The 24538-nt window shown below is 36.2% G+C and overlaps 1 protein-coding gene across 1 annotated transcript in view; it reads right to left on the minus strand.

Moving 5' to 3' along the window:
- Positions 1 to 23995, minus strand: part of LOC110093586 (beta-adaptin-like protein A) — an 87395-nt gene extending 63400 nt beyond the window's left edge. The window contains exons 1-4 of the mRNA XM_020818517.2: positions 23817 to 23995; positions 23206 to 23722; positions 22980 to 23104; positions 18141 to 18339 (exon numbers count right to left, since the gene is read on the minus strand). Of these exons, the coding sequence (XP_020674176.1) occupies positions 18141 to 18339; positions 22980 to 23104; positions 23206 to 23722; positions 23817 to 23872 (897 nt within the window). The 5' untranslated portion in view covers positions 23873 to 23995. The remainder of the gene's footprint in view (positions 1 to 18140; positions 18340 to 22979; positions 23105 to 23205; positions 23723 to 23816) is intronic.
- Positions 23996 to 24538: the final 543 nt, after the last annotated feature.

Below are 24538 nucleotides of genomic sequence, written 5' to 3' on the forward strand. Positions count from 1 at the left end.
ATAATGTTTGTTAAAGGTAAACCATTGTGCAACCTATACTCCATTCCTTTCTAAATCTATCCCAAGTATACAGATTTACAAGTGCACTTGTCTCTAGTCTAAGCATTTGCATTAATGCCTTAGCAATCAAGTTTGATAGAAGCATATAAAAAATAAAAGAGCCAAGTAGTCATGGCAATCCAAAAAATGATTCCATGAATTTACATCCATGCATCATGGGTAATTCTTGGCCATTGAATTGGCCGAGATGTAAGAAAGCCCTTCCATCAAAATTCATAAAATCAAGCACAAATCTTGAGGCATCAACCAAAATTTGGCCATCTAGATCATATCACACCCAACACCAAGCTCAATACTTATTGTATGACCCAATTCCAATTATCCGCCAAAATGAATTGAAAAGCTGTTAGGCTTCATCCATCTGTTCCTCACCCCAAATGGCAAGATATTCTGATATGGATTTCAGACACAATTTGTCTTACTTCTTAACCCTCCAATAAAGACCCCTTAGCCGATGGCATTTCTATCTATCACAGATCTTTAAAATAAAGTGCCATCTTTATAAGCCCTCCTTTGTTACAAAGTACCAAGGTACCCTTTACCTTGACATCTGTAAAAATGCCCCTCCGAAAAAAAGAACGTGAAGTAATTTTGAAGTCTTATGAAAATCATTTCAAATTTCTAAATTTTCATGGAAAAGATAAAATGATCGAAACAGTCCCCTTGAGACCAAAATGATCCCCAAGTATATCAAATGATCATTTTGGTCCTTCAACTCTTTAAAGAGGAATCAAAATAGTCTCAACATGGGATTATTTTGGTTATTTTTTAAGGACTCGAGAGACCAAAATGATCATTTAATATAGTTGAGGACCAACTACTTTGGCCCTTCATAAAGAGTTAAAGGATTATTTTGATCATTTTCCCCCATGGAAGTTCAAATGTGTAATTCTATTATTAGCTTAGAATCATTTTTTTCCCTAAGCTTAGAATCCATCTTGCTAACTTGACCATTGGAGTGCTTTCCTAGATAAAGACTTCTTGGAGAATACTCACCCTTAATTTGGTTGTGTAAGAAGTGAGTGATCAATGTTAACAACATAGCCAAAGGATCTCTACTAACTTCCATCCATTTTTGATAAGCAATAGCTGTGACAAATTGGCAGGACCTACATGCAACAATTTGTTTAGCAACTAGCCAAAAATTGCAAGCCTATATGGCCAACAATCGACAATGGGATGGTGCCAACAACGTGCCAACCCAATTCTTCATAACTGATCAATTCCAATGCAAATGTTCACACAAGCATGGTGCTCACCACTGACATCTATCAATTTGGCTTCTTCATCATTAAAAATGGCCCAAAAATGTGCAAAAAGAAGCATGCAAAAACTACCCATGTGAGGCATGGTTGCTTTGAGGCCAACTATACATAAGCAACAAATAGGCCAAATCAATGCCTAACCACTCATCTCAAAAATCATACCCATACAACAATCAGTCCACTTATCAATTAAGCATAGGACAGGTCTTGGACAATGAAGAAACGGGCCTGATCGGTCATGCACAAAATCGCAACCTACTCGGCATTACTTACAAAATTGAAGGGTCATTTCTAATTTATCCTAGCAAACTTCCCACAAGCAAAAACAAATCAAAGCAGAACTCTCCAAGTATTAAATGTAAAAAACAGCATATCCTGGGGTCAACTCATGAAATCTCAATCTACAACTCTGAAAGTATGTTCATGTTAATGTCCTGAGAGTAATAATGGGTTAAGAAAATCAAGGCTAAACCCTTAGAGCATAATGATTCAAAATTTATTAAATGATTAGTCTTGAAGAAATATTTTTGAATTCTTTAAATGAAATCTAAAATATAGAGGTGTTGGAGAAATTTTGTCATCCTCAACGAATTGGGATATTTTGTGATTGATCATGGCATAGAAAATAATATATTATCCAAAAGGGAAAATTTTTTATTTCTCTATAGACTCAATAATAATACTCACAATTTTATATTTTTAATAGAGATTTTCTCCTATTCAATATTTGGTTGAATGGTATTTATTTTATTATGGGATACGGATGCCCCATAGGGGCAAGTCTCAATAGTTAATTATATCTCAAATATTTGTAACTTGAGAATACTTTTGATTAAACTACTGATTACTTTAGAGTTATCAAAATATAGCCAATATTTTCATTTTAAAATTTGAGAATTCTTGTTCAAATATTTGGTTTTTGAGAATTTCAAGGGAGATGTGATCAACTTTAAATCATATTTGCTTTCGTTTTAAATGGAAGCCGAAGGAATTAGATGTAGTACTTGATTTTGGGAAAACTAAAAAGTACTCAAACTATCTTGTATTAGACTTTACATTTTAAAATTAGATTTTTGTTCAAGTTAACCAATTTGATTTAGAATATAATGGCTTATATTTCAACAACACATGTTAAAGAAAATGTTCGAAATGTGATGGCTTATGAAGTGACTGGGATCAATAACAATCTCGGATCCTAGAGCTAAGGTAAGAACTACTAAGGGATAGTGCCTCGAACTTAAATCTAATAAAGTACAAGAGACTTACACAAATCTACACCTCATATGAGACATAAGTTAGTCTAACCTCTGGATTTACAACCATGCTTGAAAAGGGCTACCAGCTAAATCAACCTAAATGCTTTTAAAATTATAAAGTCTGGTCTCAATCCATATGAAGATTAGGAAGATTCTTTTGGTTTAGAATATAAGACTTACAACTTAGCTTTTAGGCCAAGATGCCTAACAATGTGGGTATGAATATGCTGACTCACTGAAAGCAGATTTTTATTATATGTCCTTAAGTGAGAGCTTTTTATATGTGATGCACTGGCCATACATAATCATCTTAATTTAAAAAATTTGGCTCCTTAGAGTGAGCCATGCAATTCTCTTTTATTTAGAAAAATGGTTATCCTATGATTCATTAAAGATTGTTTACAAAAAAATTAGTTTTGTCTTGAGCCTGCCTCATAATAAAGTCCAAGCCACTCCTACTCAAAGCAAGTAAAGAAACCTAGAAAAGAACATACATTTATAATGCGCACTCAATAAACAATCAAAGTAAATTGTAGAATCCAATTATTACAATTATACTTGACAGCTTAATTGTCATTAATTATACAACCCAATAAATTTTTTACAAACTAAACCTGTAAGGTCTTCAAGCTTCAGCTTCTAGATGCATCCAAGGCTTCACCTAAGAGGATTCATCCTTCTGGTTCATCTCTCGTGTAACTGTATCCCACTGGCTTACATTACTTCCTAAGTCTAACAAATACATTTTAAAAATAAAAAGATTCAAATCTACAAAATAGAAGAGGATTAGGAAGGAGTTTATATGGAAAAAAGAAATATTCCAGAATTGTCTGGCACTAGTAGTGTCAAGTCCTTTTTTCTACCATATTGGTCATGTCTCTTTGGGGGTTTTAAACAGCAACTATAAGCAAGCATTTTTATAATTTAATTACCTCCTCTTAAACATGACCACATGCTGAAAAACAATATATTTCTCTATCCTAACCACTTAAGGACAAGTGCGCACAATGTAGATAATCCAATAGGCATCACACCACATACATCAAACACATGCACATAAAAGAAAAATCTTAATCCTAGTATGTTTGGGGACTATGCACCTAAGTGCGTGACGGCTGTGAGGCATGTCACACTACAATTGGTGTCTTATTATATTGTGGAATATATATGTTTAATTTTAATCAAAGGGGTGGTTCACTTTAGTTATTTGTGACTTAAAATTTTTATTTAATTTTTAATTATTTCATATTTAGAAGGGTTATGAATAACCTATAGAGTAGCCACTGCTTTCTTTGAGGCAAGTTTGTTACTTTTGGAATCCTAAGATCTAATGATGTAGGCATTCTACTTTTTGGGGTGAAATAATTCATCATTATATCAAGAGGAATCTAAGCGATTTTTAGATATTTTTAAGGTTCTCTTAATATTTTGATAAGAGAAAAATATCCACTTAATAGGATAAGGTAAACATGCTTAAGAATTTGGCTTAGGACTGTGAAATTCAACTAATTGGATAAGGTGAGTTTCAACAGAAAGATGCTACTAAAGAACATGTAAGGGTTATGTTTAAATGTCATAAGAGCAAAAAATCACTTGTTTTGGTTAAGTGAAAGGCTACTTAAAGATTGGGTCTAAGGAGAGGGATTATCCTTTTGATTTGGGTCAAATAGATAGACATTGGCTTTGAGGCCAAAGAGGAAGAAGCTCCTATTGAATTTGGCTCCAATAGAAGAGGAAAGGCTTAGGGGCCTATAACTAAAAATTATTCACTTGATTGGAGATCAAGTAAATGAACATAGTGAAATACCCAAAGCTTTGGAGCTAAAGGTAGAATAAATCCTATAACTTTTAGGCTAAAGGAATGAGAGTTTTCTTCAGCTTTGAGGCTAAAGAAAAAGAAAAAAAGATATTCAAACTATAGCTTTTGTGCTAAGGGTTGGAGAGTTCTCCTTAGCTTTGGAGCTAAGAAGAAAAGAATAAAATTCATAGCTTTGAGGCAAACAAGTTGGAAGATCCCTATAGCTTGTGAGCTAAAGGAGGAATGAGAAATCTCTACAACTTTTGTAAGCATAGAGATTGAATAATGTATAGCTTTGGACTACAAATCATAAGAAGCTCTTTGAACTTTTGAGTGTCCAAAGAGAGAAACTCATTCGCCTAACTTGGGTTAGGAGAATGAAAGAGAGATAGGATTTAGATTTTTATATTTAAAATGAAGTTACTTGTTGATATTGACTCAACAAATGAATTGGTTGGATATGAATCTCCTACAACTTTGAGGTTGAGGAGAAAAAGAGAAGACCTATATCTTTTAAGATAAGGTAAGAGTTTTTTAAGAACTTTGGGGTCCGTAGAAAAGATAAAAGACTTATAATTTTGAGACTACAAGTTAATAAGCAATCATTGAATTTGATATTTAATGATGCATGATCATCTATCTAACTTGGTTTAGGCAAATGTAAAAGGGTGATATGATCTTTGTTGATTTTGTCTCAACAAAGAGGTAAAAGAACATAGAATTTGGTCCTAAAAGTTCCTAATGCTCTCTTGAACTCTTTAGAGGTCATTTAGAAATCTTTGTGTGAGTTTAAAAGAACAAAGAACACCAAGCAAAGGAGTAAATGATAAACCAAGTCAAGCTTAGTTTTGTTCAATTTGATTTAGAACAATGCTAGGATTTATCTAAGGTTGATGGTAGCTCCTAGAGGATGCTAAGATTCATGCAATAAAATATGTGAAGCCTTGAGGGGGCTCCAAATATCATGCGAGGGAGGAAGGTATTTGAAAGAAAGCATCTTATTTTATTTTTTAGTGTTTTGGACTCCTTTTAATAGGAGAGGTTGATTCCTACAACTTCTAAGACATTTTAAAATAAACTGATATGATCTAAGGAGCCTAGAAGTGTGTGTAGGTGATTTGCATTTTTTGAAATTTTGGCAATTGAGTGCAATAAAGTATTTTACTTCGCAAAATGTTGTACATAAACTTAATCAACAATTCCATTCATGAGACTTGCAACATAGACCCTAAAAGGCCGATGAGAAGCCTCACAATAATTTAGTGACTTTTCAAGTTGATTAAACATTCTCAAGCACTTACAAAACTTCAAGAAAATTCATAAACTTCAACATATGCACATTCCTATGCTTGAAAATCATTTTTGTCATGATCTATGCTTGAAAGAAAAGTACATGCAATTTGAATGAGTTGCAAGTTTATGAGCTTTCTCATATGCTTAGATTACACATCATTTAGTTAATTTAAGATTGTCATCTTATACTCCAAGTTTTTTTATGATGCAAAAAATGTTAACTTAATTGATTATTTATATTGTGATACTTGCTACATAGACCTTTGAAGGTCTATGGGATGTCGCACAATGACTTGAGAGTTAAATCAATTAAATTTAATATAGGAATTAAGCAAAACTCTAGAGACTATCATGTTTTCAATACATGCAAGCTATTCAAAATTGGTGTGTCAATTTTGTCATGACAATACATTTAAGTGAGAAATGCATACAACTAGCGGCAGTCCAAAGCCTACGCACCATCATTGAATTTGGGGACAAATGATAGCATCTACCCTAGGGCATGACTGTAGATGACAAATTGGACACAATATGAATGATGTTTTCAAGCATTTGGAGGTTGTTGAACACCGATCTAACAACCCCGCGCATATCGGCATCCTCCTCGAGCTCTCACATGAGAGAAAATAAGTGGAAATCCCATTTTGTGGAGAGGACAACAACATAGGATTTATTTTGGGGTTTAGAAATAAAAATGTAAGTGTTTCCTAGGATCCTAAGGCTAGGGGAGCGTCGACCACATCCATGGCTTAGAGACCTAGGAATTTTGCTAAGTTTTTTATGGGCATATGATGGGGACATCAGATCATGGAAAGCATATCAGAGATGTGGCCGACGATCTACAGCCACAATCGTGTCGATCTATTTTTGATTCATCATATGTATTTGTTTTATTTATTTGCATTATGTATATGTTTTATTAGCATTTCCTGTTTTACCCTTAAGGGTCTTGTCACATGTAAGTCCTAGGGGCAATGTTGTCTTTTAGTTTCTTTTCATTGTTTGAGGATATTTATAAGCCACTTATGTTTCTTTTCAAGTTAATGAAAGAATATATGAAAAATTTCAACAAATTGAGTTCTTGTGAGAGCTTAGGAGTTCTTGGAGAGGAAAAATCCTAGGAGAGGGAATCGGATCACCCATCAACCTTGGAAACGTCCGAGTTCGTGGCACTTTCTTCCTATCTTTTCTTTCCCTCTTTCCCCCTCTCTTCCTAGCCACCGGCCTAGGGTTTCCAATCCTCATAGTCGCCGGCCACCACAAGCTCCAAACCCCTTCCCCTTCCTCCCTCTCCCACCGAAAATCCAACCACCATTCCAAAGACTAATCGGCCTCCCCTTCCCCACCTCCACACCACCAAACCATCCTCATCCTAACCCTAGCCGCCGATCATATCACCTTCCCCCTTGAGTCCCCTCAATCAAATTATGCAATCAAAGCCTTTCCGAATTTAACCTTTATATTTTAGGCAATCCATTTAATTCCTATTTAAATCAATTTGAATTTTAATTAGTTTCCTAAAATACGAAGTTCTATTTTAGAAAAGTTTTCAAAATCAATCCTATTTGAATTTTAAATTGGATTGGAATTAGATTCATCCTTCCTAATTTAGTATGCCAAATCAAGTAGGTTTTGATTTCTTTCCCCAAGCCCCTCTCCCCATCTTGATCCCTCCGGCCCTACTGACCCTCACTCCTTCCTTTCTTTCAAAATCTCCTCTAAGGAAATAATTGAAGACTTACCAAATTTAGATCATCTTAAATTCGGAAAGATTTCAAATTCAAAATTATTTGAATTTGAATCCTTTCCTAAAATAAAATTAATCTAATTTGGACACTTTCCAAATCTCTTCAAATCTAAATTTAATTGGAAATTCCTTTTAATTCCCTTTCCTTAATTAAAGTCTTATGTTTGGAAAGGATTCCAAAATTCCCCAATCGACCCCACTGACATGGCCGGCCCCCTCCCTCTCTCTCTTATCTAATTGATGCCCCCAATTAAGCCTCCAATCAACCCATTAATGTTCTCATAACCAGCTGGCCCCTTCCCCTTTCTTTCCAAATTAGTTTTTGACTTATTGGCATGCTCCCTAGGCAAGAAAATTAATTCCAGATTCTCCTCCACTGCTGGGCACAGAATTCCCCACAATATTCCTCTAGTTTCCTTGCATCTAGAGAGCCGAAATTCTGAATTTTCCTTGTCCAAGTTGCTGTCCAGATTTCTGGAAAGATTTTGTGTGCTGTCCAGAAGTTCCCATTGCCAAAACACCTGTCCAGATTTGGAGTAGATGCTATCCGGACGCTCCTAGTTGCTGTCTCGAAGGAAATCAAGTCTTGGCTAGAATTCCAGAGCTTGTGAACCTGCTGTCCAGAGTTTCCCGCAGGCCAAAGCTGCTGTCCAAGCTGTTGAAGTTGCTGTCCAGAGAATTTTGCACCTCCCCATTGCTGTCCCAGATTTTCTGCTTGTTGTCCAAAGGGTTCAAGCCTGAATTTGTTGTTGTCCAGCCCCAAGAAGCTAGCCACCACTTGCTGTCCACTTCCTCTCAAGCCCTCGAACCACCACCGGAGCTTCGTATAACTTCTCTCTTTGGGTAAACTCTCCCTCCAACTCTCTTATCTTCCTAGTTTACTTCTCAATTGTGGTTATATTTTGATCCATAAAGAACATGCTAATTGTTCTCCGCCAAAGCTTAGTAAACGTAGGGAATGAGTGAGGGACTTCTATGCATCTAATCTTGTTGTTAAGCTAGGGATATTGGAAATCATCTATATTTGCTTATGTTGAATTTTCTCATTGTTTTGTGATCCAAGCTATTATTGTATGGCTTGACCTAAGCTAAGGCACCTCTTTCTTGTTTTCTATTTTCGATAAGCAGCTAACATTTTAATTCTTATTGCTCTTACTTGAAAGCGTGCAAATTCTTTAATCAAATCATTTTTGCATTTATGACCTGCATCATCTGATATCAGAGCATGGTTGCATTTATGTGCATATTAGGAAAAATTTCTTACATGTTTAGCATCTAAATCGTATTATGTACATTTTGTTTGTTTGCATATTATTTTCTTTTACTTCTGCATAGTTTTGAGTCGCCCCAGACATTAAGGTGGAGCCTGAACAACTTCACCAGACTCTAGATCTGTTGGTAAGTCAAATGAACACCATTAGCCAGCAAATCAAGAAAAACCAAGCTGACATTGCTGAACTCCTTAGAAGTACCATTGATCGATTTGATACCCTAGATCGAGGTAGGAACCACTATTCCTTACACTCTGTCTAGAACTCCTTTCATGTACGAGGACGACACATTTCCGGATGAGGGACCACCTCGTGCCCCTTATCGAGCTCCCTACTATGGATATGATCATAACCTTGACCAGGATATTTCAATGATGAAAAATATCAAGATCGATGCCCCAGTCTTTGATGGTACCCTCGATCCTCAGCTCTTTCTAGATTGGATTAAGGGTATGGATAATTTCTTTAAATGGAACAACATCTATGAGGCTAGAAAAGTTAAATTTGCTGAGATGAAACTCACAGGCTAGTCAATTTTAGTCAAACTTAGAGAGCCTTAGAGAGTCCTGAAACGAGTATCCCATCACTGATTGGTCGTCGATGAAGTGTGAGCTCAAGCATAAGTACTTGTCTCCTTCGTACTTCCCCAGGCTCTTGGATAGGTGGAATATGTTGAATCAAGTCAACAAACCGGTCAAAGATTACATCGCGTCGTTTGATGACTATCTGATTCGTTGTAAAGGGGAGACCTCTACTACCCCCGTGCAAATTATGTCCATATTTCGTACCGGGTTGCGTGAGGATCTTCGCAATGAACTATTTGCTCGGAACGTTACTACCCTTGAAAATGCCTATAGCTTAGTGTTAGACCTGGTGGAAACCCGTTCCCAACACCCTAGTCGACACCAAGACTCTAGGCCTTCCTACAGACCGTCCGATAGTTCCACTCCTCACACCTCCACTGCCCAACCACCTTCTAGTCCTCCCACACCCCGTCTTGATTTTAGAAGTAAGCCTCCCACTCCGGATCCCCCTTAGTCCAACCCCGGGACCAAGTACTTTAGATGCCAGGGGTATAGGCATATCGCTTCTCAATGCTCTATTCCCTACAAAGTCACGATTATCGAAGAGATCACTAAGGAAGAATTCGAACCCAAAGTCGACCAAATTCACCAAGTGGAAGACGATGGTGAATTCTTTGAGGAGGATGACGACACTGCTGTCATCCATTACATTCAAAAAGTTGACACCTCTCCCATCAACGTGGTGAGATGTGCACGGTCACAACCTGTAGCCCCTGATGACTAACGTAAGACTGCAATCTGTCACACCTACACCAAAATAAAGGATAAGAACTGTAAAGTCGTCGTGGATAGTGGCAGCTGCATTAATGTTGTCTCCTCCAACATGGTGTCTAAGCTTGGCCTGTCTGCCATTCCTCACCCCAACTCCTATAAGGTAGCTTGGGTCAACTCCACTACCTTGGAGGTAAAGGAACGAAGCTTCTTACCTATCTCCTTCGCTGACTATAAGGAAAATGTTTGGTGCGATGTGTTGATTATGGATGTTGGACAAATCCTTCTAGACCGTCCCTGGCTATTTGACAATGATGTCCACATCTATGAGCATTCAAACACCTGCGTGTTTGAACATGTGGGCCAAAAGATAAAGCTTTTGCCATCACAACCTTGGGTTAAGGATGATCTTAAATCCAACCCTGTCAAATCCAATAAGGGACTGAACCTGATAACTGCCAAGATTCTGGATTTTGAGATAGCCAAAGCACACCCCTGTAGGCCTTAGTCGGTCGTGAGACTTCCACTGAGTCTGACGAACCAGTCCCTCAAGAGGTCAAGCCCATACTTAGTAAGTTTTTTGATGTCTTCTCCGATGATCTTTCTGATCAATTACCTCCACTTAGAGACATCCAGCATGTTATAGATCTTGTCCCTGGAGCCTCCTTACCAAAACTCCCATAGCTGAATTCTCCTGCAATAATTCTGTGAACCATACCACTGGCTTAAGTCCCGTTGAAATTGTTTATGGGTTCAAACCTAGACAGTCTTTAGATCTCATATCCATGCATTCTAGGTATAGGATTTCTAAGTTTGCATCCTCATTTGCATCACATATACATGAACTTCATAAAGAACTTTCATGCCAGATCAAAAAAGCAATAATGATTATAAACTTTATGCTCACCTTAAATGAAAATTTAAAACTTTTGAGGTTAGTGACTCAATGATGATGCAAATTCGTACGGAACGGTTCCTGCAAGGAATAGTTAAGAAGTTACACGCTAAGAGTGCGGGACCATTGTAAATAATTAAGAAAATCAATAATAATGCTTATATAGTGGATCTGTCTGCAGAATTCAATATCAATCCCTCTTTTAACATAGAAGATCTAGTAGCATATGAAGGCCCAAATTTTAACCCACAAAATTCACTTAAAAGGTAGCCTTTTGTGACCCCACCCTGTGAGAATCCAAGCCTACCTCCACTTCCAAACATTCCCAAAATACCGATGGCGGAGAAAGTTGACATGATTCTGAGTGATGATATCATTTCCACAAGAGAAGGTGGACGAAGAAGGTATTTGATCAGGTGGAGAAGTAAACCTGAGTTAGAAGATACTTGGTTGGACCGCGAGGAGCTACAACAGATTGACCCCGACGCATTGGAGATTTATGAGAGCACCCAGAACGCTTACTTGACGGAGTCGAGCTTCTTCCCACCCCGGGAGAATAATGGGGACATCAGATCATGGAAAGTATATCAGAGACGTGGCCGACGATCTACGGCCACGATCGCGCGGATCTATTTTTGATTCATCATATGTATTTATTTTATTTATTTTTATTATGTATTTATTTTATTAGCATTTCTCATTTTACCATTAAGGGTCTTGTCACATATAAGCCGTAGGGGCAATATTTTCTTTTAGTTTCGTTTCATTGTTTGAGGCTATTTATAAGCCCCTTAAGTTTCTTTTCAAGTTAATGAATGAATATATGAAAAATTTCAGCAAATTGAGTTCTTGTGAGAGCTTAGGAGTTCTTGGAGAAGAAAAACCCTAGGAGAGGGAATCAGATCACTCACCAACCTTGAAAGCGTCCAGGTTCGTGGCTCTTTCTTTCTATCTTTTCATTCCCTCTTTCCCCCTCTCTTCCTAGCCTTCGCCCTAGGGTTTCCAACCCCCATAGCCGTCGGCCACCACAAGCTCCAAGCCCCTTCCCCTTCCTCCCTCTCCCACCGAAAATCCCACCACCATTCCAAAGACCAATCGGCCTCCCCTTCCCCACCTCCACACCACCAAAACATCCTCAACCTAACCCTAGCCATCGGTCATATCACCTCCCCCCTTAAGTCCCTCAATCAAAGCATGCAATCAAAGCCTTTCCTAATTTAATCTTTATATTTTAGGCAATCCATTTAATTCACATTTAAATCAATTTGAATTTGAATTAGTTTCCTAAAATACGAAGTTCTATTTTAGGAAAATTTTCAAAATCAATCCTATTTGAATTTTAAATTAGATTGGAATGAGATTCATCCTTCCTAATTTAGTATGCCAAATTAAGTAGGCTTTGATTTCTTTCCCCAAGCCCCTCTTCCCCTCTTGATCCCGTTAGCCCTACTTACCCTCACTCATTCCTTTTTTTCCAAATCTCTTCTAAGAAAAGAATTGAAGACTTACCAAATTTATATCAACTTAAATTTAGAAAGATTTCAAATTTCACATTCAAATTTATTTGAATTTGAATCCTTTCCAAAAATAAGATTAATCTAATTTGGACACTTTCTAAATCTCTTCAAATATGAATTTAATCGGAGATTCCCCTTAATTCCTTTTCCTTAATTAAAGTCTTATGTTTGGAAAGGATTCCAAAATTCCCCAATCAACCCCCCTTGCAAGGCCGGCCCCCTCCCTCTCTCCTATCTAATTAATGTCCCCAATTAAGCCTCCAATCAATCCATTAATGCTCCCATAACCAACTGACCCCTTCCCCTTTCTCTCCAAATTAGTTTGTAACTTATTTGACATGCTCCCTAGGCTAGGAAATTACTTTTAGATTCCCCTCCACTGCTGGGCACAGAATTCCCCACAATATTCCTCTAGTTTCCTTGCATCTAGAGAGCCGGAATACTGAGTTTTTCTTGTCCAAGTTGTTGTCCAGATTTCTGGACAAATTTTGTGTGCCGTCAAGAATTTCCCATTGCTAAAACAGCTGTCCAGATTTGGCATAGATGCTGTCCGGACGCTCCTAGTTGCAGTCCCGAGCGAGATCAAGTGCTGGCCATAATTCCGGAGCTTGCAAACCTGCTGTCCAAAGTTTCCCGCAGGCGAAAGCTGATGTCCAAGCTGTTGAAGTTGCTGTCCAGAGAATTTTGCACCTCCCCCATTGCTGTCCTAGATTTCCTGCTTGCTGTCCAAAGGGTTCAAGCCTGAATTTGTTGCTGTCCAGCCCCCAAGAAGCCACCACTTACTGTCCACTTCCTCTCAAGCCCTCAAAAGACCACTGGAGCTTCGTATAACTTCTCTCTTTAGGGAAACTCTCCCTCCAACTCTCTTATTTTCTTACTTTACTTCTCAATTGTGGTTATATTTTGATCCATGAAGATCATGATAATTGTTCTCTGCCAAAGCTTAGTAAACGTAGGGAATGAGTGACGGACTTTTATGCATCTAATCTCGTTGTTAAGCTAGGGATGTTATTGGAAATCCTCTATATTTGTTTATGTTGAATTTTCTAATTGTTTTGTGATCCTAACTATTATTGTGTGACTTGGCCTAAGCTAAGGCAACCCTTTCTTGTTTTCTATTTTCGATAAGCGGCTAATATTTTAATTCTTATTGCTCTTACGTGAAAGCGTGCAAATTCCTTAATCAAATCATTTTTGCATTTATGTCATGCATCAGCATACCTCACTGGAGCAAGTCATGGTGCAAGCCGATATCCTCTCACCTTGCAAAAGCGATAAAATGGAGGGATGGAGTGAGCTGTTGTCCAAACTGCTCTGAAAGTTGCATTCACTATCACGAGCTTGCCGGAGTTGCTGGAAGAAGAAGAAGAGGATGAGCTTCTTGCTTTCTGCTGATTAAAGAGGAAGAAAGACACAACAGGCCCTAATCAATGATTTTGAAGGGTTGAAATGACTAACAATAGCAGCAAAGAGCTTCCAACTGGACTTTTGAGAGATGTAGGAAGAAGAAACAAGGCAGCAGCTATAACACTCTTCTAATTTCTCCTTAGGTGAATGCAAGAAAAACCCTCCAAAGCCTCAACCCCTTTTCTCTCTTCCTCGATCCAGATCACGCGCACGAGAAGCCTTATCCGATCCTTTCTGGTTTCGTCTTCAGCAAGCACATATAAGGCCTCTGCTCTGCTCAAACACCATAAATGCATGATCGATCGCAGTCGCACGCAAAAAGAGCCTTGATGCTCGATTGGACTCCCTTAGGAAAGGTTGCACACACGTAAGTAAAACCACTCGCCCAGCTCTGCTCCCTCCGTTACCTCGACTCCTCCAAACGAACGAAGCATAGAAGAGCTACTTGGCTCCCCCTTTCCCCTCTCGGTTTGTGACTCATGCAAGAAGCAAAGAAGCACGCACGCATGAGCACCCCAGCCTGACCTCCCTTGCTTTCTTTTTTGTTATTTCAAAGCACGCAGGAAGGAAGAAGACCGAATGGCCACCCTGCTCTCTTGACTAAAAGGAAACACCCCATGAAATGAAATTTGAGAGGACCCAATGGAAGGGAAGCACGCACGAGAAAACCGAATGAGCTGCCTATGCAATTTCGTGGATTAGAAAAGATTTTTCTGAGCTCAACCTCCTGCTGCGGGATTTGACGAGAAGAAGCACTAACAGAGAAAGAAAATCAAGAAGATCAAAGCTGCTGGACAATTGGGTTGATTTGGAAAGTCAAATTGAGCTTGATTTTGAATCAATTGGGTTGATTAAGTTGAATTTGACTCGAATCGAACTCAATTTGAATCGATTTGCGTTCAAATTGGCTCGATCGAGTTAATTAGAAAAAATCAGACTTGAATCAACGCCGATTTGAGTCAAATTGGGTTCGATAAGGCTCAATTGAGTTGATCGGGTTCACTCGAACCTGATCGGGTTTGATTCGACTTGGTTTAAGTTGAGTCAACATGAAAATTGTGTCAGCAAGAGGGAAATTGATAAGTCCCTACAAAAATAGATAAATCAATTACTCATAGTCATCTAGACAATTGTGCAAAGATTCATGCAATTATAATCCGCATGGAACGAGGGTAAAAGAAAGGTACTTTTAAATCTTGGCCATTGGATCACTTCAAGATGCATGAAGGCCATTTCATTAATGTCATAAAATCAAGCATAGATCCTATACATAAACCAAAAGATCTAACAATCCAACTCAAATTGCAACCAACACCAATCTCAGCAGTAATCCTATGACCCAATTACAATTATCAACCACATGGATCTCAAAGCTCCAAGGCCTCATCCATCCATAAGTCACCACTAGGGGCAAAGTGATATAACTCCAATCTCAAAAATAAGGTACCTCACTACTTAATCCTTCTTTGACCAAAGGATAAAAATACCAGTTAACAAAAAAATTTCCATCTAACATGGACATCAAAGATAAAATGTTTCCTCCATCTGCCAACCAACCTTACAAAAGTGTCAGACTAGCCTTCGCCCTAAAATATATAAATACTCCTTTGGGAAACATAGATAAATTCTAAAACCTTTGAAAATCATTTCAATTCTCTTAATTCCCTTAGGAAAGATTTAGCTGTGACCGCATTTCATATGTTTGCAATCCCACGTACTAACTTAAGTGTTAAATAGACTTATTAGCAAAAATACTCCTCCGAGCATACTCACATTTTCTTTGATTGTGTGCACAAGAAGCAAATGATCAATGCGAATGGCATATCCTATATTCAAATGATCTCCATCAACTTCCAACCATTTTCAAGTTGCAAAAAGCCAAAAACATTCTAGTATCTCCCGGGGTCAAAGATCACTAAGACTATAGTCATATGGGCCTATACGGTTAGGCTAAAGAAATCTTTGGCTTGTTCGTCTTCTACACTTTGTGTCCTTAGTATGATCTAGGGGTGGGTCCACTTGATATATTCCATTAATGTCCATGATCCACTAAGCAACAGTAGTCAACTGTTTCCAACTTTCTCACATTATTCTTGTTACGAAATTTACATATGTTTCAAGAAATTTTAATTATTATGCCCCTTAAATTTGCAGTATGATAAGGCATTATATTGATTTTTTTTTCATATCCATTTCTTTGCCCTTAATTTTCCATTTAGTTTGGTATTTCTTATCTTTTGTTCCAAATTTGAGCTTATTTCATCCTTCAATTGCAAGGGATTCGGAGCTAACCTCAATTCAATGGAAAAAATATCACTCTCCAATAAAAAGTAATCCAAAGCAAAAGCTTAACTACATAAATCTATAGAGTACTATTACATAAGCTGCTCATATCTTTGGCTCAGTTATTGCCACTAAAGCCATTTATCACCTCTGTAGTTAATGGGCTACAACTAAACATTCAATAAATCTTTAAATTGCAACCATGTAATCCTAGATAGGACATCTCAGAATGTTCAAAGGCAATGTTACTTCATATGGCGAAGTTTTTTGGACAGTGAATATAAGTTATAGACCAATATTTAAAACAAATACAGAAAGAAGTTTGTTTCTATGAAATAGTTCTATTTTTTTAGGCTAAGATTTCAAAAAAAGGGAGATCAGTGCTATTTGGCGATCATTTATTGTCATAATTGTTGTTGACTCTTTTGTTTCTAATAAAGAAGATAGATTATGATTTCCGCATAAAATCAATCAAAAGTTTGTATAAATCCTTACAACGGATTGCAAGATGTTATTAACTCTAAATAATGTAACATTGAGGCCATAGGAAAAAATTTGGTTATAGAGGCACGGTTAAAACTTAAACAGTGAAGATTGCAACTAACCGTATTATGGCAAATAAAACTGGAATTACTGTATCAAATTTTGCTAAATTAAAGATCTTAAACTAATAGAGAGGTAGGTGCCTTAAGCTTTTGATATCACAATTACTTAGATTAATGTTCAATCTCCATGATGAATGGAACCACAAGAGACTTCATAGGCTTTTGATTTGGCATTATGATGTGCATAAATCAAAATCAAATTGTGGTCTAAAGAGATGTAGATGCCTTAATTGATTATGGCCATTCTCATCCTCTATGCCAATCATTCCTCATTATCTTCCTCAGGCATCCTCAAAACCTTACCACGGCTAGTGGTAGGAAAAACCTTGCACTTTTGAGCGACCAATGTCTTCAAGATAGCCATTAAAGTTCTCTAATTTAACAAACTTATATGTCAAACTCTTAGTATTTAGTTCATGGTTTCACCTTCAGTTGCTGACAACTCTTCTACCTTTCTAGCACAGCTTTGATATCAATTTATGATCCAAATTCACTAAGGACAATCAATGTTAAATCTCGTCAATGAACATGGCCACAAACAATTTTTTGAGCTTTTGATATAGCGGAGTTAAAGACCACACAATTAATAATTGAATTATAATCTAGAGGAAATATAACTCAATCTTTTCAAGACAATGACCTAATATATAAAAGAAATAACAACTAGAGTATGTTATTAATAGCAAATAAGGATTCATAAAAATCCCAAGGTTATGTAACTATTTGGCAAAGCCAAAAGAAGTGAAAAATAGTAGTGGTAGGAACAACCTTTTTCTTTAAGGTAACAATGCCTTCAAATAGCTATCAGTTCAACAAGATTGGACATAGGCTTCTCTAATTTAACAATCTCACATTTCAAACTCTTAGTGCATTGCTCTTGAATTTTTCCTTATGTTGTTTTCAACTCTTCATCCTTAGCATGATTTTGAATTACGGTTCTAGTTTTAACCATGGTGAATAAAATCTTCAATTTCCTTATCGGATGGGAAGTGGGAACTATGCCCTCATACGAAATTATGGTTAAAATTCATCGAAAGATCAATAGGGCAGAAATGGAGATTTTATTTTTAATATTGCGGAGATAGATGAACAAAAATAAGAATTGAAATGGAATCTAAAAAGAATATAACTCAATCTTCCCAAGTCATTGATATGATAGATAACAACATAACAAAAAGTGGATGATACGTTAGATACAAAAACACTAAAGAAATCTTAAATTTCTTAAGGCCTCTTGGATCAAGAAATATTAAATTTGATATAGCCTTCATTCATTTACCTCAAGCATAGAACATGCACATTTTCTTTGAAAATTTTGAAAAAATTTTAAATCAAAATTAATAGTTCAAATTATCAGGATAAGTAATCAGTTCGGTACTTGAACCTGCTTTGATAACAAAACCAGTTCATGCTAATATGTCCTGAAGCTAATATGCGAGCATAGGCACCTGTTGATGAACATCTGTCATGGACATCGTTAGATACAAAAACACTTTGATTGTGGCCAAGACAACTGCACTATTAGCATGTTGAAGTCTATCCTCCAGAAGGTTCATTATGTCAAATATCTCATTGCTATCAGATGGTATGTACTTAGAGGCTAATTCAAGTATCAAGCATTGTGCCCACTCATTGAACTCCTTGATCCTGCATACATAAAATGGTATATGTGAAGGCACATTCCAAATTTACAAATATAAATTTGAAAAAGAAAAAGCAAAAAAGCTTATTAATAGAAAGAAAAATGTAACCACATAACATGGTAGGGCAAATAAATTAGTTTATGGGGTGGGGGTTCAAGTCTATTTGTTTGAGATCATCATCATTAGCTTTATCCCAACCATTTGGGCTCAGTGTCATGAATCCATATTTTTTATTCATTCATATTAAATTTTCTGAGTGTTAAGCATATCATTCACAAATTATTTTGAACAACTTCTATCTATGTAATCTTAGGTTTAATATTTTTTATTCATAAATTTTTATGCTAATTTTATAAAGTTGTCTAACAAACATATTTTCTAGCCTTCATTGTACATGTCAAAACTAAGTCTATTTCCAATAAATCATTCCAACATTTATTATAAATAAATCATTCATTAATTTATTATTTCTTATTTTGCCATATATCTATTTTACTATTTTTATTTCTATCACAAACAATATATACATCAATGATTTACAATCAAACAATTAAATCCAATAGCATCATTGGCCTAATTTATCTTTTACAAACTTTATTTATAAGCCCTTGAACTTATTATAAGCCTCTATAACATCCTATTATCACACAAAACTTCTAAGACACTTCTTCGTTTTAACCATGAAGTCTTAACTCTAGAAATTATATCCTCATCTATATTTTCCTGCTTATATGTAATAGATGAAAGGTACATAAACCTATCAAACTTCGATATCACTTTTATCTTCTAATATTGTTGAATGATAATTATTAGTATCATACCTAAAATTGCATAATATATGATAAGTCGTTGTTTTACTAAATCCAAGGCCTTATATTCTAAGAATTTCCTCAACATTTCTAATGTTTAACTTATTTTAATGAAGGCTCACTCCACACAATTATATTATATGTAAAAAGTACAAACCAAAGCACCTTATTTTGAAACATCCTTATAAGCCTCTTCATAACTAATTTTTAAAAGATATAGGCTCAATATTGATCATTATTGAAAATCTATTATAACTTAAAAATTTTAGGCCATTCGACAACTTTTTATAATAGGCAATACTTCATCATACATATTTTTAATAACACCAACACATCATTGATGTACTTTTTCACCTTTTAAAATACATCAAATCAATTCTCATGTTAATTATATGATTTCTCAGAAATAATAAAAAACATATAAAGAAAATTTCTTTGTTTTATATTTCTTCAGTAATTGCCTTAACAACAAAATTTGCTTACATAGTAAATACTTCTACGTGAAACATAATTAATTCTTCAAAATTGATATAATTCCTCTAACCCACTATTCTACTACTCTCCCATAGCTTCATTGATAAGAACAACAATATCCCATATAACTCTCAAATTCTCAATAGATTTCTTGTTATAGACCTAAAGTGTAACATTTATGAATCTTTTTTAAAAAATAACTCCACTTCACTTGTTGTTTCAATCTATAATATATTTCATTATGCTATTCATTATTATCTTCAAAAATAACTTTGTATCTCAAAGCTCCCACTACGTAATTTCTCAATGTAGTATTTCCATCTTTCCTATGTCTTCATATCTAACCAAGATTCTCTTTATTTCACTTCTAATGTATAGAACTTCATCAAAATCAATAGATCACTTTTCTCTTACTTCAACTATTCTATAAATCATAATTTCTCCTTCCTTAATATTATACATATTACATAGATGGTCAAAATTATAATTTTAGCTTTAATTAAGAAAATTAGTCAAAAAATATTGTTATTGAAATTAATATATCAAATTAAAAAATACCAAACATTTTATGTGTAAGGCAAGCTTTCTGCTTTAAAGCTTCATTGAAATATAATATATGATTATAAAGTTTTACAAACACTATAAATGTGCCATGTTAAACGGTTCAAATTTTCACAAATTAAATATACATAATAATTGCAGAGCTATAGAAGATAACAAGAAATGAAGTCAAACATAACTACGAATGTAGAGAATCCTAAACCTTAAAGTTCCATGAAACAGAAGAGTATCATTATCCAATTGTACATGGACTTGCTCAATGAGCCAAGATAAATTTGTCCCTAAATCACTACGCGTCAAATCATGTATGCATCATATAGAAAAACTAAAGGAATCCACCACATCATCAAACAAATTGCAAGAGCAGCAAAAAGATACCAATAATATAGATCATCGACTTTAAACGTATTGTGATTGAAGCAAAGCAATGATTTTTTATGATTTATATAATAAACATGATGCTAAGAAAAGAAAAAATCATATAAAATAACTAAGATATGAGATAAACAATCTTAGAATTTTAATCAAGATAGATGTGTTAAAAGTGAAGATAATGAAAATATTAGTTAAAAATTAAGAAATCAAGAAAATATAAATTACTTTGAGAAATTATTAAATGAGAGCTTTAAAGATAAAAAATTATTTTGAAAGAGGTCGAAAAAAATGTGTATTATAAATTGATCTAAAAAAGTTAAGATGAGTTAGCTTTGAAAAGGATGAAGAAATATAAAATTTTATGTCCACGTGAGAAACCTATTGATTTGTGATATTGAAGTGATCTATTGAGATTTGGGAAATTGAAGTGATTGGCTAGTAGATACTTTCATAGAACGTTTTAGGCTAAGATGATGTCAAATAATTGTAAGAGAAGAATATTGGCACCCAATCTTTAAGAACAAGAGTGATAGTCAAGATTATGCTAATTATAAAAGGCGAAAACTTAAAGATTCATATAATAAAGTTATTTGAGAGAATAACTTAATATAAGCTTAGAAAAATTACAACAATTTTGGATAGCCAGTTTGTTTTCATGCTATTAAGAACTACTATAAAAATAATTTTTGTGTTAAGACAATTAACAGAGAAGCAAAAAGAACAAAGACAGGATATATTCATTAGATACTTATTGATATAAAAAAGTCATATGATCAAGTACCCTAAAAAACTGATTTAGTGTACTTAAAGCAAAAAAGATGTTTGTCAAAGATATGTTGTCATTATTAAAGATATGTATAATAGAAAACAAGTTCATATTAAAAGGAGTTGTGGAGTGATACAAAAGTTTTTAATTACAGTAGGTTTACTTCAAGGATTAGCATTAAGTCTATAACATTTTGTATTGGTTAAAAAACAGTGATAAAAGATATTCAAAACAAGGAGCTTTGGTGTGTGCTTTTTGATAATAATATAATTTTAATTATTTTAGGAACCAATGAAAAATAGAAAAAATAAAGAAAATTTTTAAAAGATATAGGCATTAGAATTAATAGAACAAAGACTTAATAAATGATATGCAATTTTAGTGGTATGATGCTAACAATTATCATTCAATATTATTAGAACATAAGATTATACTTAAGTGTGATTGGTTTAAGTATTTCAAATCTATTGTATAAAGAATAGAGATAACGATGAGAATATAGATAGTTAAAATGGATAATTGGCTTAAGAGTTTTGCATGATGAGAGGATATAATTGAGGCTTAAAAATAAATTCTATAAAAACACAATTAAGTTGGTGATGTTATATGGATCCAAATGTTGAGTTGTGTAAAATCCATTGATATCTAGGTTAAGTATGGCAGAAATGAGAATGTTAAAGATGGATATCTCATAAAATTAGAAAGATAAATTAAAAAAAGATTAAATGAGAGGAAATGTTGGAGTGATGTCAATTGACGATAAGTTGACTAAAAATAGACTTTGGTGATTTATAGCGGTTTTGACATATATAATGATTTGTAAAAAAAAAAAAACTAGCTAGATGAGTTGTAAAATTATGAATCAATGGGTTAGGAAGAAAAAGGGAGTAGACATAATGTTACATGGATAGAAGTTGTTCAAAATGATTTGTGAAGAATATATTTAATACCTCAAATAACACTCAATAGAAACAAATGAAAAATAAGAATTCATAACTCTGACCCCAAATAATTGAGATGAGGGCTGATGATTATTGGAAATTATATAATCACACCACAACTACTTATAATATTACACGTTTTCGATCATACATATTTTTAATTACTCCATATATTTAACACGTGGATTTTCTCCTCAATACCCATCAAATCAATTCTCACAATTCTAGATCAAATGCTATTTCAAGATCAACGAAAATCCTTGTGTTCATTATTCTTTTCTTTAAACTATTGTAGTACAAAAATCACACCTATAATATATCTTCATGGTAAAAACACTATCATGAATCTAAATATTTAGTGGCACACTGCATACGCATATAATAGGGAATTCTGAAGTTTGTCTCTGTGGGGTGTAAAACATGAATGATGTCATGGGTTGGCTAAAGCAAAAGTGCCAATTGAAATTTAAAAGTTTATTATAGTGAAAAATAAGTGTGCATGCATTAGCTTACTATATCCAGTTCTTTATTTTCTCTCCCATGACAGGCACATCAATCCTAATTGCAAATCATACAGTAGATTTCGAGTTGAATGAGGCAAGAGGCAACTTGGCATTCATTAAATCCAGCACCAAAGTTTTGCTTTATTCAATGTTGTAAAGTTAAAAAGATAAAATTTAACCAGAAAATAATGAGTTCTAACATAAAAACTACAGACCTGTTCAGGAGATAGTAAACAACCTGCTTGCTTAGTAAAGCCTCTCTCTCCCGGGACACTGCCTCTAAATTACCAGCTTCCAAACTCCATATCTCCTGCAGAGAGGACAGGCAATTCGCAACCACCTGCCAGTTGACAATCAGCAAAACATTAACTAAGACAATGACGTGCTCCAAAATCAAGCTCCTCTCCTCATAGTCTCATACTCCAGTTTCCATTTCCTCACCTGTGCATCCGGGTCATTGAGCATGAGGGCCTTTAGCATGGCTAGAAAATCTGAATCGAGGCATGTAGAAGGGGAAATATGGTAGAGCTTGAGGACTCCAATGGCAGCGACCATCCGCACGTAGGGACTGCTGTCTTTAAGCCCTGTCGTCAGCGGGGAGACAAGGTACTCGACAAGATTGGCAACCCGAAGAGAGCAGAGGCTGCGCAGAGCAAGGCCACGGATCATGGGATCATCGTCCCGGCAATCCTTCTGGAGAAAGTTGATGGTGAGAAGGGCAAGATCAGGGTTGGATCTGGCGTAGTTGCAGACATAGAGGTAGCACATCTTCTTAAGGACTACGTCCGATGTGGCGGAGCACATCACCATCTCACTGAACGCAGCGGAGACGTCGATCCCGACGGTCATGAACGAGATGACCTTCTTGAAAATCTCCCGCCGGGAGTCGTCCGAGCCCGGGGCGATGCTGCCGGCAAGCTGCCGGAGTTGGAGCTTCAGGTCGGCGACCTCGCTTTTCCTAGAAGGAGAAAAAGGGTTAAAGTTTAGGAAGATGGAAGAGACAGGGATGAAGGATAATTGCCGTTGTGTAGATGATGAGCGTTAGGGCTTACCCTGAGGGCTGAGAGGGAGAGGAAGTCTTCGGCAGGTTGGGTACCGGTGGCGCCATTCCCGATCGTCGGAGTTGGCAGTCTGCACTGCGATACGAACTACTTACATTATGGACTACTGGGATCAGGTAAGGACCGAGGGCGCTCGGCGCTGAGACCGGTCCGGTGAAATCTGGACGAGGGGTGTGATCACGCTTTGAGTTTGGGTCGAATTCAAAAATGATCCAGTACTATTTGAGTCAATTCAAATCTGATCCGTTTTTCAAACAAGTCTATTTTACCGGATCCGAACCCGATCCGCTTTGGGTTCAGGTCAACCCGACCCAACCAGCGAACACGGTAAGGCCGCGAGCAACTTCGCAGCATCGGCGAGCCTTCAGCGCGGCAGAAGCGTCCGGCAGCAGCGACATCCGGCGTCCAGCGGCAGCAGGTCACGCGGGGGATGCGACGCGATCAAGATTCACGCGGCAGGATGCGACGCGAGGCTAATAAAAATGACGTAAAGCGACAGCGGGCAGCGGTCATGCGGGGGGCAGGTGAGTCAGCGGGGCAACTCGGTCACACGGGGCCGGGCAGGTGTCAGGCGGTCAGCGCAGCGGGGCAGCTCAGTCAGTGGGTCGAATTGGGTCATTTTCGGGTTTCTGGGTCAACCCGAACCCGACCCGATTTTTAAAACGGGTCGAAAACTATAACCCGAACCTGACCCGGTTCAGGCTTGGGTTGAC

This window comes from Dendrobium catenatum, unplaced genomic scaffold, assembly GCF_001605985.2.
Source record: "Dendrobium catenatum unplaced genomic scaffold, ASM160598v2 fragScaff_scaffold_1278, whole genome shotgun sequence".
Classification (NCBI taxonomy): Eukaryota; Viridiplantae; Streptophyta; class Magnoliopsida; order Asparagales; family Orchidaceae; genus Dendrobium; species Dendrobium catenatum.